Here is a 27,830-nt window from a genome sequence, read left to right on the forward strand (position 1 = left end):
AGAAATGACTGTTTTTGGTATATTCAAAGAACCAAACTAAGTGCAAAAGCAAGAAGATGTGCCTAATAGATGCTTATTAAATATGTAATGAGTGGAGGTAAAGAATGACACGTGAGGGGGCGCCTGGGTGGCTTAGTCGTTAAGCATCTGTCTTCAGCTCAGGTCACGATCCCCACTCTGCGGGAGGCCTGCTTCTCCCTCTGCCACTCCCCCTGCTTGTGTTCCCTCTCTCGCTGTGTCTCTGTCAAATAAATAAATAAAATCTTTAAAAAAAAAAAAAGAGTGACATGTGAGGTCCCAGTTTCACTTTAAGATCTCCTTAATGTTTTTTCTTACTAAGTATAGAAAATAGCCTGCCTAATAAATTTAACAAGAAGGGTGTATAATAACAAAAAATTAACACGCCTGCTATCTTCTCTTAATTTTAGTCTGCCTGCAAGTATAACCCAAAATTTTCTAGATTACTTCCTTCAAAGTGAAATACATACACGCGTGTGTGTGTGTGTGTGTGTGTGTGTGTGTGTGTGTACATACATACATACGTATTTAATGAATTTGGAGGCCCAAGTGGATACGGGAAAGGGGTTGGGGGGAGACTGAAACAACCTAAATTTCAAGATTCAATACTAGAATATATACCAGGTGTAATGGCATGTCCTTTACATATAGTCTCGGAGGTTCTACTCTGTGTAAACCAGACATCAAAGACAACGGGCACCTAGAGTGAGCAGAGAGCCTGAGAGCCAAGCAGGGTCAAGCAAAGCCAGGGCCAAAGTCATCCTATTTCTTCATCTTGCAAAGCACCCAGTATCTCATGATTTTGCCACCATTTTTCCCTGAGGACTGAAAAAAACAGCCAAACCCCCGTCCCACTGACCGCCCTCTCACCCAGCGTCTTCTTCCCTCGCCAAGAGAGGAAATGGTTGAACAGCTTTTCAAAGCTTTCCGGCCATGGTAAATTGTTGGGATTAGGGCTGTTGGGAATGGGTGGGCCTACAGTGCAGTGGAAACTCTTTGGGGTCTTAAACAGCTACCACCTCCTCCACCGCCGCACCCGCATCACATGAATCCCACCCACCCAGTCATCTTCCCTTGCTGTGTTCCTTCCTCGTGAAGGGAACAGAGAGAGAGATTCAGGGGAAGTAAAGTGAGGAGCTAGTCCTAACATGCATTCTGCTTAAAAGGAGAACTCAGTGCAGTGGAGACTGATAAATGAAACCTCCTTATCCCCCAGTATAAGATATTTAGAATATATTCAGAGGCCACACTGGTTCAGGCAGATTAAGCAAAGCAGTCCACCTGAGGTCAGCAGCACCTTTTGATGGCGGGAACTTCCATACGATCAGCTTCTGCCACTCTTCTCCAAGGTGGTAAAGGATGTTCTGTTTCTGTATTGTGAGCTCCATGTGGAGAGATTTCAACATTTTTAAATCAAAGCATTTTCTGGATTTCAGTAACTTCAAGCATTTCTGCGCCTGGCAGTGAAATGGAATCATCGTTAGACATTCCATCTAGCCTCAGGGCAATGAGAATATACTGGTATAATGATAAGGAATAAGTGGAACAGAAAATTTACTAAAAACAAGAACAGTACTAATTGCTTATAATGTGGAGAAAGCATTTAGTACCTCTTCCAGACACTGAGCAGCAGTGACATACTTCTTCTCCGTTAGTGCACAATTATATTCTTCAATAGCAGTAGAAAACTAAAACAATAAACACTGTTATTAGGTATTTCATTTTATACATCCTATTATTTCAAGTCTGTCTGCTTGTTTATTTTTAAAATATGAAAAAATACCTTAGAGGGATACACATTTAATAATAAGACCAACTGGGAAAAAATGACTTTCTCACCAGCAAAACACTGAGTGTTGAGTTTACTGACCTGTTGCAGCTGCTTAAGCAAACTTAGGACTACTGAGTCTCTTTCCAACTGTTGCTTCAAGTCTGTAAATTCAGCAGTTGATACATGAAGATCCCGGCGAACCTAATTCACACATCAAACATAAGTACTCCTAAGTTATACTATATCTAAGAAATAAAGCATTTATAGTTAATCAATAAGCTTCATTAGGTGAACATAATTCATACTGAAATTCAAATGCTGGTTAAGACTGGAATAACAAAAAAAAAAAAAAAAGTCACAGAATGTATTGGGAAGAGATCTTAAGCGGTTCACTTAGTCTAAACCGTTATCCTATGCAGCAATATGCCTTCAACATAACAGGCTCATGTCACAATCTAGCCTTAATTTAAGCAGTATTTTTCATCAGAGAGCTCATCCACCTGGATGATTAGAGGGGTATCCCCACTGCTAAGTGGCAATTCATTCTACAGCTAATAGCTCTAACTCTTAGAAAGATTTTATGCTGAATCAGAATCCACCTCCCATTCTGTCCCATCTTTTCAGGGACTTTGCACTATCAATTCTTCTTTTCTGTATCTTTTACCGCTTCCTGATTCATTCCTCATTCATAAAATATACACTGACTGAGTGCCTACTAGAGCAAGGCTCCTTCCTTCAGGTTTAAAGATGCTGAAATTTCCATCTTTGAGAAAAAAATTCCCTCCACCTCAGCAACCCCTATTTCTCAGTGGCTACCTTATTTCTCTCCTCCCTCTCACAAACAAGCTTCTTGCAAGAGTGATCCATGCTCACTGTCTTTACTTTCCCACTTCTCATTCATTCTACAACTCACCGAGATCTGGTTTCTACCCCCACCATTCCATCAAAACTATTCCAAAACAGTGCCCCAAACACCAATCAACTCCTTGTTGCTAAATCCAAAGCAAACATCATCAGTGTTTACTTATCAGTACAGTTACTTTCCTTCCCTTGGTTCCCTGAAATTATTCTCCAGATTTTCCTCCTAGTTCTTTGGCCATTCATTTTCTTTGGGGAACTTCATTTTCCCTCTGACCACTTCATACAGATTGATAGTCCTTTCTCCCTGGCCCTCCTCCCACCCTGAACCAGTGGTTCTCAAAAAAACAACCGTATTGTCCCCCCCTCCCATCTAGGGACATCTGGCAGTGTCTGGAGACATTTTAGGTTGTCACAATGGAGGGAGTTCTACAGGCATCTAGGGAGTAGAGACCAGAGATACTGCAGATTACCCCACAATGCACAGGATAGCCCACCACAACAAAGAACTATCCAGTCCCAAATATCAACAGTGTCGAGGTTGAGAAACCCTGCTCTCCACACTCTCTCTGGGCAATCAGTGGCTCATGGCTTCCATTTCCAAAGACTTCTATCTCAAGTCCACATCACTTTCCTAAGCTCCAAACACGTATATGGATGGGTGATGTGTAAACTGCCAACTAAAAACCATTTTCCCATTCCCCCACAGTAACAGCACACGGCTACCCGACGAGACTTGTAGGCTCTCTCAGTGGAGTGTGACCATGTGTCTAAGATCTCACCAATGAAATATAAGCAGAAGTGATGTGAACCATTTCCAAGTCTGAGTCAAGAAAATAGATGTGCCTCGTCCGTGCCCTCTCTTTGTTCCTAACCTCTGTACAAAATGCTCAGTCTGCCCCCTGTTGTGAGTAATAAACTGTCCTTGATCTCCCACCCAAGGAGTCTCATGTCTTCTAGTAGCATCCATGAAACTGTGGCAGGCTAACTAGCTAACCTACAAGCAGATAAAACCTCAGATTCCCTCATAGTTCTTGACTGTGTAGAATCAGCCTGGCAGCCTGGACTACTGCAAACTAAAAAGCCATTTGAGCCACTGCATTTCAAGGTCTGTCTCTCTCTCTCGCTCTCTCTTTTCATTTCTTGTTGAAGTCTAGCCTTTGTCTTATTACACTCCAACGTGCAGCTCCATTTGCATACCCCACAGGCACCCCACAAAAACCTACTCCTTTCTCTAGATTTTCTTTTCAGTGAATGGCACATCAATGACCTCGTTCTCCATGATCCTTGACTCCTCCATCTTTCACTGCCCACATCAAGTCCCAAAGATCCCATCTCTTAAATGTCACTAGGATTCATCCTCACCCTCTTCTCCATCCTCACTGCCACTGACTTTAGAGCAGGCCCCTGTCCTTTCTTCCCTGATTAGCTTAACTGCCTCCTAATGCTTTAACTGCCAGCTCATGTCCCTGTCTCATTCTCCCCAAGTCCATTCTTCAAACTGCAAGCAGAATGGGATTCCTCAAATTCAAACCTGATGTCACTACTCTGTTTAAAATCCTCCATGGCTTCCACAGTGCCATCAAGATAACGTCCACACGGCTTAACCTGATAGACATGGTCCTTGCTTACCTTTCTATTCTCATCTCGTGTCCTTTCCCACCACATGAGTCACGTGGAATCCCTGCAGCTCTCTGAAAGTGACATCTCTCCATTCCATCTATGTCTCTGCAAGGCTATCCCCTATGTCCACCTAAAACACTCTTCCTTCCTCTTTGCCTAACTACCTATTACTTCAGGTTTTGGTCTGATACTATTTCCTATAGGAAGTCAAGCTTAGCTGTATTTTCCCTCTCTGATTGAATTATTCCTATTTAACAAGCATCATACTATTTTAGTCATCTACATTAGGCAAGAGATTCACATTTTGAAATAAAAAACTGTTGTGTTCAGTAACTACCACAGTGTTTGACCCCTTGTAGATGCTGAATAAGTATACCACATGACTGATTAAATCTCTTTATAATATCTACCTATTAAATCTCATTCTCCTTCTCCAGCCGTAAGTTTGAATCTTACTAGGGCTAAACATCCTCAGTTTCTTCCACTGTTCTTCCGATGATACAATGTTTAGGTATGGACCTTCTCATTTAGACCAGGCACCTTTCAAAATGCAACAACCAGAACTGAATAAATTTCACCAACCATAATCTGGTACAGACAGTCCATGACTCTCTTATTCCAGACACTGCATTTCTAATAGTACAATCTAAGATTGCACTATTGACTCACGGATCAAACAATCAACTAACTACAAATACACCTTGAAAATATTATTTGAACTGTGCCAGAGTTGTAGAGTAACAGATTTTTATTAAAACTTCTAATCAGAATGATTGATGAACTGGCTGTTAGTAGATTTTCTAGGTAACTGGAAATCCTCATTTGTGATTAAAGTTTTATATAGAACTTTTGAAAAACACATCTGCTCACTTTCCTTCCTTAGTAACTGTCACACAGAGAAAAGACTTGGGCATCTTTCCTTGAGGACTTTGAAAACACTTCACCATCTCGATTTGGGGTATCAGTGAGCCCTGCCCAATAATTTAGCAATAGATGTAAAAGGCCTCGAAGATTACACCTGCTTAAACCTCTAATATCAGCTTTCCTTGCTTCAAATGACTATGTTTCCTAAAAGTTAAATACAGGAAAAAACTCCCGGTGAAATAATATATGTGAAAAAAGTTTTTAAAATTTTGAAGTGGCTATTTTTGTTTCCACACTGGCCTACTTCTTTTTGTGATGACAGCACTCTGGCAAACATGGTAAGCATTTCTAAACCCCACCAGACCTTCCATAAGGAGCACAGCAAGCAGGGCCCGACACAGCGACACAGTACAAGACAGGCAACGATTCTCTGTGTGTCCAGATAAAGTGGCTTTACGACAGGAAGCAGAGTGGTTGTAGCTGGCAAGTCAAGCCAATTTTCCAGGAGAAGGCCAAATGACCAAGATTATGTTGAGGCTGGAATGTGCAGAGGCCAGCTATAGATATGAGAGAATACTAGCCATTAAGAGATGTAAGCATTTTAAACTAAGAGATAAAAGTCCAAATGACCCAGCTTTATTTTGAAGACAATAAAATTCTGAGATTTTTTTTCTAATTTATAAAGTGCTATTCAAATGCAAGACATTATTATTATAGCTTTTAAAAATTCACTATGAAAATTGTTTATAGTTTTGGAAAATATTTCTATTTTAAAACTGGAAGTTACTCTAAAGTTATACAACTTCCATTGACCAATAAGGAAAGTGAGGTCTTGAAAACTTATACACAGAATTGAACCGTCTGAGCAATCAGGTAGCTGAACTACCACCCTACAAACCTAACCAATATAATGAAGCATTTTTACCTCACTCTCTATCCTGGATTTCAGCAGGTCAATGTCCTCAGATAGCTTATCCACTTGGGTAACCAGGTCCTGTGCACTTTGCATGCTAGGCAGGAATTCACTATACTTCTTGCTGATCATAGTGCACACTTCACCCTATAAAATAAGACAGAAGAATTACAGTGAGATGAGTAGAGAACAGCTCATCTTCCATAAGGAATCCTCCATGTTGGAGCCTTCTGGCCATTACCCACACCCCTTCATTTTTCCTCCAAGCCAATGGGTTTCTTTGAAAAACACATTTCTCCCACCTTTCAGGATCCCATAACATTATTAGGATGCAAGAAGACAATGATCACCAATTTCCACTAGTGCCCAAAAGTTGTACAAATGCTGAAAAAGAAAAGGGGGAGCCAGAAGCTCTCATATTACACTAGATTAGCTCAGACTGCAGCCACCAACTTTAATCGTATACTACTAGAAAAAGCAAACAGATAAATTAAATCCACAATCTGTATACTTCAACTTAGGAATTTCTATCTTCTCGCTTATAGAATTTTAAGGCCTAATCTTAAAACTCTCAATTTGAGCTTCATCAATAAATAAATTATTGAATACTCTGCACTGAAAGCTTTGGAAAATACCAGAAAAAATTATGCCTGCCCATAAATAATAGTTATTTTTAAGGAGAAAAATTACTATACACTTAAGTAACAGAATATAAAAATGTAATATAGGAAGAGTTAATGTCCTGCAGAAACACAAATGAGAGAGAGATCACCTCTGCTTGTGGGAAAAATGGAGATACCTTATATGCAGGAAACTAGATTTGAGATAGGACATGAAAAATGGGTAGAAATACTATAGGTAAAGATGAAAAGATGGCCACATAAGCAAAGTCTGGGAACCAGGAAAAATACTGGGTCGGCTTGGAGCATAGAAAGTAATTGTCAGTTGGCTGAAGATCCAAGTTGGTGAAGGAAAGAAACCCAGTGAAAGGAAAGTTAGGTCCAGAACAGTAGGAGCCTTGAGTGCCATGCTAAGGTAGCTTAATATAAAAAGTGGTGAAAAACCCTAAAGCCGTGTTAGAAAAGAGATGGCCGCAACATGAATACTTACAAGTCAGGAAACCATTTTTGTAAAATCAGGGGTTGTTAGGAAGACCCACTTCTTGCGCCTTTATGATAGGGTGCCAAACTTGCTCCCTGAAATCCAGACTGAACGTGGGTGCACACAACTTTAAATGAAAGCAACGAAGATGTGGGCAAAGACTCGCAAGGGAAGGGTACCAATACAGAGTGAAACTGTGAATAGCGCCGTGCTTTGGGGGTTGGTATCAATCTCAAGACAGCAGGGTCCACTGAAGCGTTCTCTCTCTGTTTTACAAACTCAGAGCGGCCTCAAAGGACTTGGGGATGAAGACCAGAGTTTCAAAAACATGTTGACAGACTGGAACAACAAAAATTTCAGAGAGGAGAATGGTACCATTCTCCCAAAGCTATTTTATTCATCAGCGAATGGTATAAAAAGGAGTGGGCGGAGGAGATAAACACAAACCAGGAAGGTGGTCCTATCCTTCGCACATGCTCCCTCCCTGGACACCTCGGGGCTTCCAGACCCACCTCCTCTGCTGGGTCTCCACAGTCTTCCTCCGAAGCCCCCGACCTGACCGGTCCCCACCCTAACCCCACTGCCCAGCCCTCCTCGGACACCGCCTCCTCCGCCCCTAAGCGCCAGGCCTCCGCGCCTCCTCACTCCCCAACCCGTCTGGGCTCCCCTCCGCGCGCCTCCCCAAGCCACACACCTCCCAGCCCTCCCACTTCAGATTCTTCTCACTCAGCCCCTCCACCTGACTCTGCTCACACCCCCTCTCTCTGCCCTTCGCCCCCACTCCTTTCCCGGTCCCTCCACAAACGGACCCGGCGTCCCTTTTCAGTCAGCCCCCGGCTGCTGGGCCTTCACCTTAATCTCCTCCACCCGCCGGGTCAGGCGGCTGATCCGAGTGCCCAGATCCTCCTTCTCCAGCCGCCCCGAGTGTGCCAGAACCTCCGTCACGAACGAAGCCATCGCCACGACTGGAACCAAGACGGACAGGGTCACTCTCTTGCGGCCAGCGCGGCAGCCCCAGTCCCGCCGGCAGGGTTGGCGCGCGGCCTGCCGGGAAGCTGAGTCTCGCGGGGCCCAGACCTTGGCTCCGAAGGCGAGGACGCACTACAACTCCCAGCAGGCACCGCGACAGTCCTAGCGTGGAATTTCCACGGTGTCCCGTAGCGGGCAAACTGGGGAAGACGCGTTTCCCTCCCTGGCTGTTTGCAAATAGCTTGTCTCTTCCCGCCTGTTTTTCGCCAGAGGAAATGAAATGTTTTTACTTAAAAACCAGTCCTAAATGAACCTTTCTCAACTTCAGAACGCTTAACTGTGAAATTTATTGAGCTGGAATACCCGAGGAACCCACCTTGATCTTTTTTCGTTAAATATTCACTCTCAAGGGCTGCGGCGGCTTTCAGAGTCTATATGAATAGTGCCCTCTGGAGTTGTGCAAATGAAGTGGCATCACCTCATAAAAAAAGTCTGACTAAATTGCACTCCTTTTATGTTGCATGGTTTACAATGCAATCTATGTACATACATACTACATCTGTGTAACAAATACACATGTGTTTCTTCTATGTAATACATTACATACTTATATATATTTTTAAAGATTTTTATTTATTTATTTGAGAGAGCGCGCACCCAGGGGCACAGAGGGAGAGGAGAAGCAGACTCCCTGCTGAGCAGAGAGCCTGATTTTGGGGGGGGGGGGGAATCCCAGGACCCTGAGATCATGACCTGAGCTGAAGGCAGAGGCTGAACCAACTGAGCCCCAGGTGCCCCCCATTACATATTTTTTTTATATTATTCATATTACCTAAGCATAAATAACATTAGTACTGTGTAGACTAGAACAAGATACTTAACACTTTCTATCAGAGGTTACAAATTAACTTTATCAAAAGTTTTAAAAAATTGTTTCATTATTTACATGTGTTACATACTGAAAGATGTTCACAACATACTACATACACGATGATTGTTTGCCGTTTCTCTCTCCCTGTGTCTCAAATAAATAAATAGAATCTTTAAAAAAATAAAAAATAAAATAAAATAAATAGATATAGATATATATAGAGTGGTAAAGGATATACACCAAATTATCTGAGTGGCAGACTTATGGTATTTTTTCTCTTTTTTGCCCTGTTTTCCTATTTTTCTGTCATAAACATGTACTACTTTGATTAGAATGTCATCTTTAATTTTTTTAAAAAGGTATTTGGTGAGGGTTGACCCCAAGTAGATGCTGACCCGAAAGTCCTTGTCAATTTTAAGTGCCCGTGGGACTATCTGCTTATCCCAGTGAGGCAAGGGCAGCTTTCTGTGAAATGAGCAAAGGAAATGAAACTGAGATTGAGACAGGAAGCACAAAGGATAGCCATAACGTGCTGGGAAGGCATCTCTCCCTAGAAAACCAAATCAGCTTCTGTTCAGTACACCTGTCAGCCTCACTTTGAATTCTAAATGCTACGACTACTAAATGCCCAGTGAGAAGGAAGGACCTGCAGGGGATCTTCCTGAAAACTTACATATTTATTGAGCAACTACGTATGACAGACACTGGGCTAGGCTGAAAATCCAAAATGTGTGAATAAATAATCCCAGGAAATATGATCATTGCCATCTTGAAGGTAAATGAGAGATCAATCCAGATTTTGTGGGGACTAGGTCTTATCCAGTTGCTGGGAAGGGGAGGACTCTTTCAGGAAAAGAATAGAAAATAAATACAAAATTAGGTGCAGGCCTGAGAAGGGGCCTGTGCAAGTAACAGCCCCGAAGCTAAAGTCACCTCTGAGGAAGATACAAAGGGCAGGGGAAATAATGGAGGAGGAGCACCCAGTCCCTGATTGAATCAGAAAAGTTTCACAGTAAGAAGGAATCTGAACTGGGACGCCTGGGTGGCTCAGTCGTTAAGCGTCTGCCTTCGGCTCAGGTCATGGTCCCGGGGTCCTGGGATCGAGCCCCGCATCGGGCTCCCTGCTCCGCGGGAAGCCTGCTTCTCCCTCTCCCGCTCCCACTGCTTGGGTTCCCTCTCTTGCCATGTCTCTCTCTCTGTCAAATCAATAAAATCTTTAAAAGAAGAAGAAGAAGAAGAAGGAATCTGAACTGAGAATGGAAGGAGATGCCACTTTGAGATTGAGGTTCTAGAATCTTCTCCAGGAAACCAGTCCACAGGTCAGACCCACAAATGCAACTGCAGAGCTCTGCCCCTCCCTGGGCAGAGAGGTCACGGGATAAGTGGCCGACTGCCCCTCAAGTTTGCAGGGAAAGGCCAGGAAGAGCCAGAGTTAGACTGAGGAAGCAGGAGAAAGAAGGAATGGAGTGGGATTGCCACACACAGACGGTGCAGACAGGCATGAATGACTTACCTGAATAAATAAAAAGAAATTAATAAAATGAATGGGTTTTGCTTTCCCTCACTAACCTGACCTCCTCCACAGTTCACACTTATCATGGTTTATATGTCTCCCAACTCATAGATTTTCACAAATTGTCAAGAGAGGGCTCTGAAAGGGGCGCCTGGGTGGCTCAGTCAGTTAAGCTTTCAACTCTTGTTTTCTGCTTGGGTCATGATCTCAGGGTCATGGGATCGAGTCCCGCATCAGGCTCTGCACTCAGCAGGGAGTCCGCTTAAGGTTCTCTCTCCTTGTCTCTCTCTGTCTCTCCCTTGCCCCTCCCCCCACCATGCATACTCTCTCTCTCAAAGGAAAGCCAGCGGAGGAGCAGAGGGAGAGAGAGAGAAGCAGGCTCTCCACTGAGCAGGGAGCCCGATGCAGGGCTCCATTCCAGGACCCTGGGATCATGACCTGAGCCGAAGGCAGACGCTTGACTGACTGAGCCACCCAGGCGCCCAGAAAAATAAATCTTAAAAAAAAAAAAAAGAAGAAGAAGAAGAAGAAGAAGAAGAAGGAAAGAAAGGGCTCTGAAGAAAAGGTGAGGGAATAAGGAGTGGTGTCTGAAAGAATTCCTCCTGACCTGTCAGAGCTCCTATACATGTGGCGTGCCTGTGTTCAAGAAGGAAAATACCAAACACAGACCTGGATGAATATAGTGCAAGCAGACGGCATTTCCAGGGATGCGTAATATTTTGCCATTGTGTTGATTAGAACATGTGGTTGTTACAAAAACAGCAGAAGGAGCCTACAATTTGAGAAAGTACCCCATTTGCCTCAAAACAGTGCGAAGGGAGGGATGCGGATGGTGGATGTGGGCAGGTATGAAATAAGACTGGTATGTGTGGGTAATTTCTGAAGCTGGGTGTTAAGACATGAAATTCCTTTTTCCATTTGCTCTACTTGTGTATGTGTTTGAAATGTTCTATAATAAAACATAAAGGGAAGGAAAGGGCCTCCGAGATGATTCTGGTCGCCTCCCTCCACCCCCACACCGCTGATAATCTGATCAGACTGTATTGAGACATCATTCAGATAAAGTCAAGGTAGTGTTTTCTTAGATCCTTCCTCCCCGCTTCCCCTTCCTAGTGCACCATAGGACAATCAGTAGCTTAAAATATGAAGAGGGGAATACATTGGTCAACACGTATGTCTTCATTATAAGAAATCCCAATTTTCTTCGGTGTTTTGCCATAAAGATTAACCATGCCCACGTGCTATGTCACTGGTTGTGCAGGTGCAGGGCAGAGGGAGTCACCGTGGCGGCCTGGAGACAGGGACCTGAAGTGACACGGGCTGAAACCGCCTGGCTCAGGAGCTAGATCTGTTGCTTACCAGCTGGGGCACACTGGTACATTGCCTAACATGTATCTCACAGTGGTGGGGTGAAAATTAAATACGGATAAAGCATCTGGTCAAAAGTCTGGCATTTAGCCATACTCAGTAAATGCAAATTATTTCCTTTGCTGTCAGAACCTGCCTTTTGGCAACAGCAACACATCGGAATGAAAGCTGGCAAGGGTACCACCTCTTACAGCCACTGTCCTACAGCAGCTGGAGCTTAGGTGGGGTGGGGGAGGGAGGGAGCGCTTCCCTCCTGGCGGATTCTGGGTCTGGATTGCTTCCTCGGATGAGGCATTTTCTATTTGTTTCCTGCTTACAAAAATATTAACTGGTACATTTATAAAATATATAAAATACATGGATAATCACAAATAAAGAAATAAACACTATCCATAATCCTTCCACTAAAATAACCATGGTTCACATTTTGTGAGGTATGATATGTAGATATAGATGTACACTCTTTTTTGAAAGTGAAATTGTACTCTACATGCTCTATACACTGATTGGTCAGTCACTTGCCTGTCTCACTTAACAAAGAATCAAAAATATTTTTCATGTCATTGAAATTTCTTCTACATCACTTTAAAATGGCTGCCCAGTACTAACCAATATTTCAATGGACATTTTCATAATCTCTGTATATACTCACAATAAATTAGGGTCAGTTCCTGGAGGTAAGGTGCTGGATCAAAGTATGTACATATTTAAAAGTATGAAATATGAGGGATGCCCGGGTGCCTCAGTGGGCTAAGTGTCCAACTCTTGGTTTCGGCTCAGGTTATGATCTCAGGGTCTTGGGATTGAGTCCTGCATGGGGCTCCATGCTCAGCAGGGAGTCTGCTTGAGGATTTCTTTCCCTCTCCCTCTGCCCCTCCTCTCTCTCTCTTTCTCTCAAATAAATAATCTTTAAAAAAATAAAAGTATGAAATATGAAGTCATGTTGTCCTCCAGAAAGATTACATCAATGTATATTCCCAGAACACCATTCTCATCATCTTGGAACAGGGGAGTGATTTTACCTTCAGGTTTATGAATTTACTCATCAAATAGATATTGAAGGTTTACCATCTGGCTTTTTTTTTGCCTCTCATGAGGCCCTCCCCCAGAACCCACGCCCACATCCAATCTTGGGCACACCCCCTGAACCTAACGTTGCCAAGTTCCTGGCACCTGCCTCAGCTGCTACCTGAAAACTAAAACAAGAGCCCTCTCCAAATGTGAAAGACCTTCCACTGGGCATCCCCAAAATTACTCCTTGCTAACCAGTCACGGAGCCACCGGTCCTTTGCTTTTTGCCCCTGCAGTGGGAGCAGCCATGGCCTGGAGTTTCCGTGGAAAAGCCCAGCTTGGAGGACTGCTCCTCTCTCTCCTTGGCTGGGTCTGCTCCTGTGTCACCACCATCCTGCCTCAGTGGAAAACTCTCAATCTGGAACTGAACGAAGTGGAGACCTGGATTATGGGGCTTTGGGAGGTCTGCGTGAATCAGGAGGACATTGCCGTGTGCAAAGGCTTTGAGTCCTTCTTGTCTCTGCCCCAGGAGCTCCAGGTATCCCGCATTCTCATGGTAGCCTCCCATGGGCTGGGACTACTGGGGCTTCTGCTCTCTGGCTTTGGGTCCGAATGCTTCCAGTTTCACAGGATCAGATGGGTCTTTAAGAGGCGGCTTTGCCTTCTGGGAGGGACTTTGGAAGCATCAGCTTCAGCCACTACCCTCTTTCCAGTCTCTTGGGTAGCCTATGCCACAATCGAAGACTTCTGGGATAACAGCATCCCTGAGATTGTGCCTCGCTGGGAGTTTGGAGATGCCCTCTACCTGGGCTGGGCTGCTGGGATTTTCCTGGCCCTCGGTGGGTTATTCCTCATCTTCTCAGCCTGTCTGGGAAAAGAAGACGTGCCCTCTCTCCAGATGGCTGGCCCTACAGCCCCACCATTCTATGCTCCAGCAGATGAGTCCAATGATTCCTTCTCTCTAACAACAAGACCTAGGAACCTATTCATCTAGGAAGTGCTTCTGCCAAGGAATCTCTGGAACAAAGGAAAGTCAGTGGAATCCTTTCTCTTCCTTATCCTTCACCACTCTATTTATTTGCCTATATGGGGGTGGTAGTCACTGTCCCATTTGTCAAGGATTTGACTATCTTGGTGATATGGTGATCCATAATTTCAGAATGAAAAATCACGGCAGAATTTCTAACAAACGTGTTTTTCTGATTTAGATTTTACTTGTTTAAAATGCTTTTAAACTCATAACATTAATTATATACTTGATTCATTACTAAATACATTGCAAAATTACATCTATCATAGAAAATCTAGTATGAATAGCCACTGTAGATATAAATAGAAGTGTTGTGGGGGCGACTGGGTGGCTCAGTGGGTTAAGCCTCTACCTTCAGCTCAGGTCATGATCCCAGAGTCCTGGGATCGAGCCCCGCATCAGGCTCCTTGCTCAGCCGGGAGTCTGCTTCTCCCTCTCCCTCTGCCTCCAACCCCACCCCGGCTCGTGTGCAGGCGCTCTCTCTCCCTCTCTCTAATAAATAAAATCTTAAAAAAAAAAAAAGAAATGCTGGAGAATGTGTCCTGGCAAATGAAAATGAATTATTGGCCCAGGATAGCACCTTAACATAGGAAGATTCCTTGTGTTCATTTTCCTTCTCAGGTACACAATTTGAAGGGGACTTTACAGTACCTATGTGGCTCTGTAGATTCTTAATATCCCTGAAGAAGACATATTCTTGTTCTTGCTATATTGTGAGGCTGTGAGTGGTCAGCTCTGTCTTCTCAGCGTGAGGTTAAGAAATAGTGTGAATGAGTCGTAGGGTGAACAACCGTCCCGGTTTGCCCAGAACTGGGCACTTTCGGTGCTAAAGCTAGGAGAGTCCCAGGCACACTGGCACAAATTGAATACCACAGAGTGGCTATGCCCAGGAACTGCCCAACGTGGGCATGGACGTGGAGGGAACCAGCAGCTTCTCAGAAATGTCGTCTACCATAGGCAAATTCACTTCATACATCCTTTAAAATGCGACCCCAACGTCAGCAGACCTACCCAGGCTGTGGCTACAAATAAAAGTCCCCTTCACAACAGTTAACCCCAGTTCCTTTGCTTGTCCCACTTGTCCAGGCAGGCCCTCAGCCTGACTGCCCCGCCCCCAGGTCTTCCTCAGGCATTTGTGCAAGTCCTCACGGAGGAGCCTCACACTTACAAGCCTGTGTGTCGGCAGAAATCACCACACGTTACCCACCCTGTTCCTCTTGCTGCCGTCTGTCCCCCACTCCCTTAATCAGCTGAAAGAGTCGACGATTCCTGCAGGAGAATAAAGGTGCTGCCTCCCAATGTCCCCAAGCAGGTCACTTCCCCAACCTCGGAGGTAGGCCGGATGGCTTGCCGAGCTGGAGGGAGTCACTGCCCCCGAGGCTGGAGCTGCACTTCGCCTGCTGAGCTCTGAGGCGTCGTCCGCTTGTGCTCCTTCACCTCTCGCACCTCCATCGAGTAGCCCTGGCGTCTTCAGATAGCCGCTGCTCAAGCAAGAATGCACACCCCAACACGAGTATAAACAAGTTTGTCAGCATAGCCCAGGCCAGTTCCCTCCTTAGAGAAATAACATGGGTTTTTTGGTTTATTTGTTTTCCTGAGGAAACGAGTCTGCCCAGATGCAACTTCATCTCCGGCAACATTTACCTTTTCACCCAGAGTGGGGTTCTCTCCAGGAGTCATGCTTTCTCCAGAAAGCTCCTTTCCCTTTTATGCGTGTCCTTTTGTGTATCTCCACTCGAGGTCCACGAATCCAAATGACCTTAGTTAGGTAAATAAATTTCTGAGCATAAAAGGGCAGTTTGCACCAAAGTCATATTCTGGCTTTCTAGGGTTCCAATGCCCATTTCGTCAACTACTCCTTCTCAGGAGTGAGGCTCAAATATCCAAGAGTTAACTCTGGATCCCACAGAATCTCCAAGATGGGCCCAGCTCATCATTCATCCACCTGGTCACTTATTCATTCATTTAACAAATATGCACTAAGCACCATACACCCGGCATTCTGCTAGGAACCGGGAATAAAATGGTAAAAGACAAAATTTATCTCTGCCCCTCCTAGAGGCAGACAGGGGAGACAAATATTAACGTGAAATCACTTAGATAAAGGGAAATTGTAACCATGACACACGTGACAAATTCAGAAAGGTACGTGCTTCTACAAGATCATGCAATAGGAGAAATTGTAACCTAGTCAAGGAGTCATGGATGGATACCCTAAGGAAGTGATAACTGGCTAAAAGGTGAAGGATGGAGAGCAGTTCTGGATGAAGAGAGAAAAGTGTAGTGACATAGGAAGGAGCCAGATCTTGCAGCCTGTCCTTCACCTTACGGAGCATTGTCTCTATTTTCAGGACCACGGGAGGCCCAGCATGTGGCCAGGAGTAGGAACTCAGCCCCAGGTTACCCCAGCTGTACCTGCTCTCCTGCTCTCACACCTCATACCCACGCGGTTTCCCGATGACACAGTTGCGCAGGGTTTCAGAGTTTACAAAACACCTCCATGTATCTTGGTAGTTTTACTTAACACATCTTGAGAGGTTTTTTTTTTTTTTTTTTGAGGTCAGGAATGCTGATAGTCTTTGTTTTGCTAAGGAGGAACTTGAGATTCAGAAAATTTGGGCAACATGCCCACTGTGAGTCATTAGCTGCTCGGGACTAGAATCCAGGGCTGTGGAGATGCCAGGGCATTCTTTCTTCACCCCATCCTGTCTCTTCATGAAGACGGGATGCTGAGACAATCTGCCAGACCAAAGGAAAAACTAGCACTGAAGCAGAAGAAAAAAAAAAAAATCAAAGACCTACAAAGAAAAATCTTGTCCTTTGTGCTTTTGTTGAGGCCTAAACAGGGTTTTTGTTGCCAGGTGGCTCACCTGTTCCTGCTGGGGGCTCACAGCTCACCCTAATCCCATGTTTGCAGGTGCTAATGGGATACTTATCATCAGCATGTGATTATGGCTTCCACGGCCAAAAAAAAAAAAAAAAAAAAGAGAACACAAACTCCAAACTAAAGATTTGTTAAAAAAATATTTTCTTTTCCTAATTCTTCTTATAAAGGACACAAAGGCTTTTTTTTTTTTAATGGGGATGGGATGGGGATTGTTGGTTGATACCCAAGTAATCAACAGCATGTCACTCCCAGAAGGGAGTGTAAACCCACGTTTCGAGAAAGAGTCTGAGGAAGAAGATGCGTTTCATTTAAAACCACCACTGTTTTCATCTACCTGCTTTGTAGAGAAAATAATGAGAAATAAAAATAGAACTAATTAAATCTTAGCTTCCACTCAGCCTTTTCTCCTAAAGACTTGCAGCAAATTATCCTAACATTGGGAACATTTCTTTATTGTGGTTACCCAGGGAGAGCTGTGTGTTGTCATGTGTACTAGAAACAGCAAAGGATACCAGTCAATCAGAACTCCAAGTCAAAAGCGTTCATTATGGGCAAAGTGTTGTAAGAAAATAACTCAGGGACTCCCCAAATTTGATGTCCTTGGAATTGGACGTGCCTCGGTGCCATCCTCTCTCAACAGGGTCTGCAAACTTCACCATTAGCAGCTAAGGCATTCCAGAAGGCCCCTATGAAAATATTCATCTGTTACCCTTGTGAGCCTCTGAGACTAGATCTAAAGAAAAGGTCCTAAGGGAAGCCGATGTGGGTTAGACACATTTGGGGATGGAAGAGAAGTCAGAAATAGTTTCATGAGCTTCTGGACAGGAGATGTGTCTTAGCAGCCAGGACTAAGACAATATGACAGAGTTAGGAAAATGTTTGTAGTCACTGGCCTTGAACATAGAATGAAAGACCGCAGAGGTCACTTTCCACTCTGATTGGTGGATTTATTTTTTAAGCCATTCTTCTTGCTACTTCATCCATGTTTATAGAATGTAGAATGGACTTCTCTGTTGCCCAGAATTTTTAATAAGGCCTCAAAGCCAAGGCCCATGGGTGCTATGTGCCCCCCATCCTAGAGAGAGAGGCTCAACACACTGCTTCTAAGAAGGGGCCTAGCTGGCCAGCCCCACACCCAACAGCCTACATAAGAGAAGCACACAGATTTATTAGGGAGGATTCTTGGAAGGGAATTCATAGCAGTTGGTGGGTATGGTGATATTCCCTACCCTTCCGTGTGAGGAATAGGGTGGAGATGGACCTCAAGAGAACCACGCAGAGACAGGAGTTCTTTCTAAGAAGGAAGACAATATCTGAAACATACCCATCCCACACCTGCTGAGCTCCAGAAACTCTGTAGGCCCACGCCTGCTGCCCTCAGGATGGTGCCCAAGAAAGTTCTTGAGAAAACCTGATCTGTGTTGTGGAGGCACAAGAGAAGGGTGTCTGATGCCCACCGAGGCCGTCTGCAGCAGGAGGCTGGCCGGAGAGGGGCATGGCGGCAGCGGGTGCCCTTGGCCTTTGTGGGGCCAGGGTGTTGAGCTTTGCACAACCCAAGTGGATGCAGGGGAGGCAGTCTGGATGACACTGTCCCAGAGCACTGTTGGGAGGGGTGAATGACCTAACTAGGGGCTTAGAAGGTCTGTAAGAGGTCAGCGAGGAAGTCCAAAAGCCACATCAAAGGACAGTGCGGAGGTTTTCTACAGGGTTCTCTGGAGAACCCATAAAATATCCCACACAAGAGCTAATAATTGCATTCCTGACATAATAAAGGATGTTTGAGAACCAAGAGGGTATTACTGTTTTTATTTAAAAAGTAGACATCCTTTGTCTTCTCTTGCAAAGCCTGGAGCTGGGGAGCCAGGAGTTGGGGGTGAGGAGGGGCACAGAACAGGGCGAGTGGGAGGACATCCTGCGGCTCCTTCCTCACTGCTAGTCCCTGACCTTCAGGCCTCGGCCTGAGCTCAGGCGAGAGGAGAAGCACCTAAAAGCGAATGAGTAAACTTTTGATCTAGATTGGTCTGGGCTCTGCAATACATGAAAATCATTGTTTTAACACTCCCACATGACAAGAAGGCCACGCTGTCTTCCTGAGATGTTGTCAGGGGCAGGGAAGAAGGGGATCCAGAGGATCGTATTGGAAGGTGGCAGTGGAAACAAAAAGAAAGCCATTGACTTGCCGTACCTTATCGAGTCCAAGCCTTTCAATAACGTGATTAAAGGAAAAAATGTATCTAAAACAGGAGAACAATCAGATGGAAGATGCCGTGATTCTTCTATCCAGCATAAGCTCTGATCCCTTCAACATTTCTCTCTCCCAGTCAGATTGGCCAATACTAACACTTCTATTTGCCAGAAGCCCATAACCCTCTAGATACCTACCTATGCCCCAAATATTTAGAACCCACCTGTGGGCCCTGCACAGGCCAGGCCAACCCTTAGATTTCTCACCCTGTGACAAATTTCCCCCTGAGAACTGCATCTGGGGCTCAACTCACATTGAGTCATTGCTACTTCTCTTTTCTCCTTGACTCTTAAAACATAACTACAAAGTAAGTATTTTCCTGTTTTATAGACCGGGAAAACAGGTTCAGCCAGCATTTGAACTCAGACGGGTTGGATTCTGATGTCAATATTCTTTCCATGGAACATCTTTTTTTTTTTTTTCAGTTTAAATCCAATTAGCCAACATACAGTACATCATTAGTTTCAGATGTAGTGGTCAGTAAGTCATCAGTTGCGTGTAACACCCAGCGATTATCACATCACGTGCCCTCCTTCACGCCCATCCCCCAGTTACCCCATCCCCCCACCACATTCCCTCCAGCAACCCTCAGTTTGTTTCCTAGAGTTAAGGGTCTCTCCTGGTTTTTCTCTCTCTCTGATGACTTCCCATTCAGTTTTCCCTCCCTTCCCCTATGATCCTCTGCACTGCTTCTCATATTTCACATATGAGTGAAACCATACACTTCTTTCTCTGATTGACTTATTTCACTCAGCATAATACCCTCCAGTTCCATCCACTTCGACATAAATGGCAGGTATTCATCCTTTCTGATGGCTGAGTAATACTCCATTGTATATATGAACCACATCTTTATCCATTTATCTGTCGATGGCCATCTCAGCTCTTTCCACAGTTTGGCTATTGTGGACATTTCCGCTGTGAACATTGGGGTGCAGGTGCCCCTTCTTTTCACTACATCTGTATCTTTGGGGTAGATCTCTAGTAGTGCAATTGCTGGGTCATAGGGTAGCTCTATTTTCAGCTTTTTGAGGAACCTCCATACTGTTTTCCAGAGTGGCTGCACCAGCTTGCATTCCCACCAACAGTGTAGGAGGGTTTCCCTTTCTCTGCATCCCCGCCAACATCTGTTTTTCCCTGCCTTGTTAATTTTAGCCATTCTGACTGGTGTGAGGTGGTATCTCATTGTGGTTTTGATATCTATTTCCCTGATGCCAAGTGATGTGGAGCATTTTTTCATGTGTCTGTTGGCCATCTGGATGTCTCCTTTGGAAAAATGTCTGTTCATGTCTTCTGCCCATTTCTTGACTGGATTATTTGTTTTTGGGTGCCGAGTTTGATAAGTTCTTTATAGATCTTGGATACTAGCCCTTTATCTGATATGTCATTTGCAAATATCTTCTCCCATTTCCTAGGCTGCCTTTTAGTTTTGTTGACTGTTTCCTTTGCTGTGCAGAAGCTTTTCAGCTTGATGAAGTCCCAAATAGTTCATTTTTGCTTTTGTTTCCCTCGCCTTTGGAGACGTGTCTAGCAAGAAGTTGCTGCGGCCGAGGTCGAAGAGGTTGCTGCCTGAGTTTTCCTCTAGGATTTTGATGGATTCCTGTCTCACATTTAGGTCTTTCATCCATTTTGAGTCTATTTTTGTATATGGTGTAAGGAAATGGTCCAGTTTCATTCTTCTACATGTGGCTGTCCCATTTTCCCTGCACCATTTAAGAGAAGAGATTGTCCTTTTTCTATTGGACATTCTTTCCTGCTTTGTTGAAAATTAGTTGACCATAGTATTGAGGGTCCATTTCTTATTTTTTTTAAAGATTTTATTTATTTATTTGAGAGAGAGAATGAGAGAGAGAGAGAGAGCATGAGAGGAGGGAGGGTCAGAGGGAGAAGCAGACTCCCCGCTGAGCAGGGAGCCCGATGTGGGACTCAATCCCGGGACTCCAGGATCATGACCTGAGCCGAAGGCAGTCGCTTAACCAACTGAGCCACCCAGGCGCCCCTCCATTTCTTCTTATAAGAGACATTGGTTCAGCAGTGACTTATAAATCAGGAAAGCTGGGGACCTGTTCGGTCTCATGGCTATTCCTTAAGCAGGGACAGTCAAGATGACTTAGGTGAATGACCATGCCACTTCCAGGTCATCACTGGGAGATCTGTCCTTACTGTTAACATCTAAATGTTAATTTGGGAAGACCATCTCTGGCATGCAACGATACCTCTAGCTCACTATCAGGACTCTAGACATGAATATGATTAACACTAGGACTAGCACACGTTTAATTTTCAAAGCTCACTACTGGTAGTTCCTGGGCACCACTTTTGTGCAAGCATATCAATTCCAAGTCCCCTACATTCTATACAAGGTCTCTCCCCTACCTCTAATCAAAGTTAATATTCCTGTTCATCGCTTATTAACACAATTTCTCGTCCTCCTGGTGTCATAGGAGCAATCAGGCGGATCTTACTGTGAGAAGGGAAGAGACCAGGTCTCTGTCCTATAGGACCCATTCACCTGTCTGTAAATGGTCAATAGGAGGGTGAGGCATCCTCATAATTAGCCAACAACCTAATGGGCAAAGCAACAAGCAAGAGAATTGAAAGAGGAAGACATGGAAATGTCCTGAAAATCTCTTAAGTCAGCTCTACTCCGACTGGCAGTAGAGTAATAGGTCAGTGGATTGTTCCACAACTTAGAAAGAATGTGGAGAACTTTTTTCAAGGTTCAGAAAAAAGTAACTTAATGACAAGTAGCTGAGTTCAGCTTGTGCAGACTTTACGGAACTGATGTATTTATGGGAATTAAAGGTGAATTATACAGAAATACATTTTTCTATAGCTCTATCAAAGTGCTACATGAGGAATATTAAAATATAGCAGTTCAAAAAGCATGAAATCCTGTGAAGTCTCACTGAAGGAGGTTCTACAGCCTTTTTGTGAACCCACAGAATTCGGGTGTGTTGTAAAAGCCACTTTCTTAGCAGGCACAGAAGTCCTTTGAAGGACTAGCTCTCAGCTGTGACTGTACATCAAAATCACCTGTGATGCCTTCTAAGCATGAACAACAGGGCCCCAGCTCAAATCTAACAAGTCAGTATCTGCAGGGTTGAAGCCCAGCTGCTGTTTTTTTTTGTTTTGTTTTTTTCTTCTTTAAATGACACAACTGACTCTGGATTGGCAGCCAAGGTTAAGAACCACTGCTGAAGAGCTTTGGATTAAAACAAGCAGGAAAAGAAACCCACAAAATCTTACAAAAGACAAACAAACAAAAGCAAAATATAGTTCTTTGAAAAGACGAATAAACCCCTGATAATACTAACCAGAAAAAAGATTCATGTCACCCAGTAACAGTAATGAAAAGAGACATCACTAGAACATTGGAGATCCTAAGGTCATTAAAAAAAAAAAAAAAAAAAAAAAGAGGGCGCCTGGGTGGCTCAGATGGTTAAGCGTCTGCCTTCGGCTCAGGTCATGATCCCAGAGTCCTAGGATCGAGTCCTGCATCAGGCTCCCTGCTCCCTCTGCCTCTCTCTCTCTCTCATGAATAAATAAATAAAATCTTTGAAAAAAAGAAGAAAGAAAAGAAAAGAGAAACCATGAGGTATTATGAACTTTCTGCCAGTAAAATTTAAGGTTTAGATGAAATGGGCAAATGTCCAATAATTTCCAAAATTCACATAAGTAACCCACCCAAATATGAAAATGCTGTATGTATGAAAGAAACTGCATTCATAATGAAAAGCATGCCTACAAAACACACAATTCTAAGCTCACATGATTTCAAAAATGAATTCTTCCAGACATTAAGAAATATTCCTATCTTATCCAAACTCTTCCAGAGCACAAAAAATGAGAGTATTTCCCAATTCATTCACTAAGGCCCGAATAACCTTAATACCAACCCATGATAAGGCCATAATAAGAAAAGGCTTATCTCTCTCATAAATATACATGCAAAAATCCTAAAAATATGAAAAATTCCATGTACATATAAAAATATCATGATCAGTGTATTTTGGCAACACAAGGTTGGCTTAACATTTAAAATTAATAAATGTAATTCACACATGAACAGAAAAAAGGGAAGACCCACGTAATCATTCTAATAGGTATAGAAAAAGCATTTGATAAATTTCAACATCCATGCATAATTAAAAAAAAACTCTTTGCAGAACAGGAATAGAAAGAATCTTCATTTACACAGTAAATGGAATTTACAAAAAGCCTACAGCATACTTAATGGTGAAATATTGAAAACTTTCTTCCCTGATATTAGGGGACCAAGATGCCCACTATCACCACTTCTATTCAGCATTGTATCAGAGGCCCTCGAGTATGATCAGGCATGAAAAATAAATGTTGCAAGGACTTGCAATGAAGAACTAAAAGTCATCATTCACAGATAACATAATTATGCATAGAGAAAATATTAAAAACTACTGATCAACTATTAGAATTAGTAAGTGAACTTATCAATATCATTGGATACAGAGTTGATATAAAAACATCAATTTCTTTCTCAAATTTGTCTCATCCTTGTGCAGGGGCCATGATACTCTTCTCTGTATCGTTCTACTTTTAGTGTATGTGCTGCTGAAGGGAGCACATTTTTCTAGATACCAGCAACAATTAAAAATGTAATTCCAAAAATGACAACATTTACAATAGCTTGAAAAACATCAAAGATCTAGGAATCGATTTATGAATGATATGGAAGAACTCTGTAAAGAAATTAAAGAAAACCTACATAAACAGGATATATTGTGTTCCTAAATTAGAAGATCTCAATTCTCTCCAAATTGTCTATTAGTCACTGTAAACCTAATCAAAATCCCCAGAAATCTGTGTGTGTGAAACTGACGAACTGATTCCAAAATTTATAGGACAATACAAAAGATTAAGAATGGACAAGATGATCTTGAGGACGTTCAGAACTGGACAGGTTTATTGTCCTGGAAATCAAGACTGATAAAGCTACACAAATTAAGACAGTGTGATATTGGTAAGAGTAGACAAAACATACTCATGGAACAAACAAAAGGGCCCAGAAGTAGACCCCTACATAGACACTTGATTTATGCCAAAGGCACAACACTGGGAAAATAACAGTAAATGGTGCTGGGTCCATCAGCTCAACAGGAAGGGTCAAAAAGCAAAGCTTCTGGGAGATGACACAGAATGTCTTCTTGCCCTTGGATAATGATCTCAACAGGGCACAATAAGCACTACCCGTGAAGGAAAAGAAAGAGTCAATTGAACTACATTAACATTAAAAAATTGTTTTCATCAAGCCATCAGGAGCAAAAAGCCAGAGGGTGAGAAGATCTATGCAATGCCTATAACCAAAAAAGTTTCTGTAACCGGCTATTTTTTAAAACCCTTACATACCAATACATAGCAAGACAGTAAATCCAACAAGAGTCGGCAAGACTTAACTAGATATTTCACAAAAGAGAAGAGCCCAAGCCAATAAGCATATGAAGAGATGCTCGACGTCGTTAGTGGGCAAGTCCAAATTAAAACAGTATCACGCATCAGCCATAATGGCTAAGATTAAAAATACTGACAAAACCAAATCTTGACAAGGATATGGGGCAACTGGAGCTCATAAACTGCCGGCGGGTGGGAGGGGGGATGGTTCAGTTGGTATAACTGCATTGGGAAACTGTGAGGCAGTGCCTAGTAAAAACACAGCCCTCTATCCCTGTGACCCAGCAATCGCGCTCACAGTTCCATGCCAACAGAAATGCATTCGCGTGAGCATCGAAACGCATGCACGTGAATGCTCCTAGCAGCATTATGGGTAGTAGCCAAAAACTGGAGAGAGTTCAAATGACAATTAGCAGAATAAATTGTAAGGTACAGTCATACAAAGAAAGAACAGTAACAAGCAATGAAAATGGCTAAACTAAGCCACAGTGAATCACCCCTTCTATCCCAGCTCTGCTTCATCAGTCTTCATTCAGGCCTTGCCTCCGGTTCATTATCTAAACTGTTGTTATGTGTCTACTTCCCGCTTCTTTCTTGAAGCAGGTAGGGTAAAAATGAGTTTATATGGCTTAGGGTTCTTAAAGGAGCTAACAAATCCAAACAGAAGCAGGTAGCAATTCCAGCAAACTAAAGAAAGTCTAAACCCAGTGTCAAGGGAATTTATGCTGAGGTCAAGTGCCCTGACCAAACCCTTGAAAAATTTTAGGTTAAGTCATGTAGGTTTCTCCCCGCCGCCACCACCCCGGCCCAGCCTCCCACCCCCCACCCTCATCCTTTTTTTTTCACAATCCTTTAAACACATAAAAAACATGCTTAGCCTGAGGCAGTTTGTGGACCCCTTAAGAAACCAGGCTATACCTAAAGCAGCCAGCAATGTGAGGACAAAGAAATGACTTCTCAGTACTCCCCCTGGTGACTTGAGTGAATCCAAATGAAAGTACCCAACACCACACATACAAATGTCCATCTGTTCCTTTCTTGGTCAACTATAGATCCCCAACAGCTGACCAGGAAGTGACAAATGTGGAGAGGCACAAAGCAAAGGATTTTGCAAGACCACCAAAAGGCAGCTAGGCAGTTGTTAAAAGGCTATGTAGAGAAACTATCAAGAGTTAGCATCCTGGTTTCACTACTTAAAACATCTAGGATCTTGGACAAACCAGTCCCCACCATCATCCCAGGGCTGTTACATTAAGTGAAATAATATAACTGTGCACAGTACTCAATAATGACAGAGATTAAAAAGGGAACTGCAAATGGTGGTACTCGGAAGCTTAAGCAGTACAGCAAATCAATGGCAAGAAGATTGATCAATTTCCCATGAAACAATTACCTCTGCAGTGAGCTTTCGAACACAAAAGCACTTCTGAAATTCTGTAAAAGATGGTCTACCACTAATTTAGTTAAATGTAAGAAAGTCCATCTTAAGAGAATAATTTTTTCCTCTTCTAAATTCTACAAATTACAGGAGTACCTGGGTGGCTCAGTCGGTTAAGTGTCTGTCTTCAACTCAAGGTCATGATCCCAGCGTCCTGGGATCGAGCCCCTACAGAGAGCCCTCTCCCTCTGCCTCCCGCTCTCCTGCTTGTGCTCTCCCTGTATCACATAAATAAATAAAATTAAAAAAAAAATTCTATAAATTACAAAGTAGGTACACTTACATGCAGTGCAACTAGCAAATGGGATGGAAGACATCAGTCACCACTAGGTGCTGCTCAAGAATCACTTCTCCCCCAACAAGGTTCTCAAACCTTTCATCTGCTTTTTTTCTTTTCTTATTTTTTTTATAATTTTTATTATGTTATGATAGTCACTATAACTGAAACATGACAAATGCTTACTGAGTCCACCTATTTCCGGAAAATATGTGTTTAAATGAACACCTTACCGCACACCAAAGGTACAACAAATACTTTTATTGCACATTTATAAAATCTGCATAGTTATATCAAGTGTTCTTCCCGCCCACTATTCCCTCATTCATGTTAAAATTTGGTTAAAACACAATATCCAATCTGGAGCCTTTTAAAAATGGTCAACAGGGGATATTTCTCTCTCTACATATACATATATATAGATTTTTTTTCTTTTTACAAAAGCCACAGCCCTTCTCTTTCCAAAGCAAAAAAAAGGGGGGAGGGGCATCCAAATGTTCTTTCGGGCCAGCAGCAGCCTTAGACATCTGTTGTTGACAATCTTCAGAAGCTAGAAGGTTTTACTGAAATGGTGAACAACTCTCACAACGCTATCCTGTCTCGATCACGTTTCACAATGCCGTTCCGTCTGCGGTCCTTAGTGCTTTGCTTTCTTTCACTCGGGACTGAGTGTGAGGTTTTCTGGTTTATTTAAAAATATAAAATGAGAGAGAGAGAGAGAGAGAGAGAAGAGAGGAAAGGCAGCTTTCTTTTGACTTTGCAGCATCTTGCTGCCACGTGCCCTTACATTTCTACCCACATGTAAAAGGGCGGCAGTTCATCAGTAACCCATTGTCATCTCCTGTCAAGAGACCGGCAGAGGTTTAGATTTCTCATCTCTTGCAGTTAAGAACTTTTAAATGTCACCTGTATTTGATAAAATAACTAGTAGCTGTTCATCTGGTTCAGGTTCTGATGGATCACCCTTCTATTCCACTGTCAAAAATATTTATGCCTGAAGGATAATTTTAAAAGCAGTAAGAGGCCTACCAAAGCCCAAGCACTCCTGCAGGTACAAGAGGCATTTCAGGTCTTCTGACATAATTCAATACCTTAATATACAACGGTTCTTGTCTTTTTTAGTGAAATTGCTTTTCTGATTCTGTACCTAAAAAGTGCAATTTTATTTTCAATCCTTCTTTAGCATGGTTGGGGTCTGGATCTGAATCTTACTTCCCACCTAATCCCTTCCCCCAGGGGAAACACTGTGACAACAGACTTCTGTACAACAGGCAGGTAGCCGCAGACCAAACTGGGCCTTGACCATGTGGGGGCTTATTTCACTGTCACAGTTGAAACCCCCTGAATTGACTCCATGACAGCTGCAAATCGGCTACAGAGGTCATAGGGAGAATTGGGCCGAATGGTCGGAGGCTCCTTCAGGACAATGATTTCTGCAGAAGGATCCAGAAGCCTGGGTAGAAACTCTCCCAAGCACAGCTGTAGATTTTCTGTGGAGGGAAAATGGATGGTTACATATACAGTAAACAGTTCTGAGTAAAAACCAGTTAAGTCTGCAACTGTAATGGGAAGGCCTTCCATGGAGCCGCTGTTCCCCAACTGCAAAGGTCAAAGCATTGGGCTGACCCGCTAACAACAAATGATGA

At 43.3% G+C, this 27,830-nt stretch overlaps 3 protein-coding genes and 1 non-coding gene across 14 annotated transcripts in view; 1 reads left to right on the plus strand and 3 right to left on the minus strand.

The window, feature by feature from the left end:
- ZW10 (zw10 kinetochore protein) overlaps positions 1-8,178 on the minus strand; it is a 32,370-nt gene extending 24,192 nt beyond the window's left edge. The window contains exons 1-6 of one of the 2 annotated variants that reach the window (XM_027580986.1): positions 8,001-8,131; positions 7,158-7,487; positions 6,060-6,194; positions 1,889-1,990; positions 1,629-1,706; positions 1,316-1,475 (exon numbers count right to left, since the gene is read on the minus strand). In XM_027580986.1, coding sequence (XP_027436787.1) covers positions 1,316-1,475; positions 1,629-1,706; positions 1,889-1,990; positions 6,060-6,179 — 460 coding nt within the window. In that variant the 5' untranslated portion in view covers positions 6,180-6,194; positions 7,158-7,487; positions 8,001-8,131. Of the gene's footprint in view, positions 1-1,315; positions 1,476-1,628; positions 1,707-1,888; positions 1,991-6,059; positions 6,195-7,157; positions 7,488-8,000 lie in introns of both variants that reach the window. The other variant, XM_027580985.2, reaches the window with a different exon arrangement.
- Positions 8,179-13,187: 5,009 nt separating this feature from the next.
- CLDN25 (claudin 25) lies at positions 13,188-13,874 on the plus strand. The gene has a single exon (XM_027581166.2). The coding sequence runs from the start codon at positions 13,188-13,190 to the stop codon at positions 13,872-13,874; it is 687 nt and encodes a 228-aa protein (XP_027436967.1).
- Positions 13,875-23,538: 9,664 nt separating this feature from the next.
- LOC113915552 lies at positions 23,539-23,645 on the minus strand. The gene has a single exon (XR_003517706.1). It is a non-coding gene; the product is annotated as a U6 spliceosomal RNA (small nuclear RNA).
- Positions 23,646-26,425: 2,780 nt separating this feature from the next.
- USP28 (ubiquitin specific peptidase 28) overlaps positions 26,426-27,830 on the minus strand; it is a 60,666-nt gene continuing 59,261 nt past the window's right edge. For all 10 annotated transcript variants that reach the window (XM_027579077.2, XM_027579078.2, XM_027579081.2 and 7 more), the window contains one exon: positions 26,426-27,674. In XM_027579077.2, the coding sequence (XP_027434878.1) occupies positions 27,499-27,674 (176 nt within the window). In that variant the 3' untranslated portion in view covers positions 26,426-27,498. The remainder of the gene's footprint in view (positions 27,675-27,830) is intronic.

This window comes from Zalophus californianus, chromosome 11, assembly GCF_009762305.2.
Source record: "Zalophus californianus isolate mZalCal1 chromosome 11, mZalCal1.pri.v2, whole genome shotgun sequence".
NCBI classification, from domain to species: domain Eukaryota; kingdom Metazoa; phylum Chordata; class Mammalia; order Carnivora; family Otariidae; genus Zalophus; species Zalophus californianus.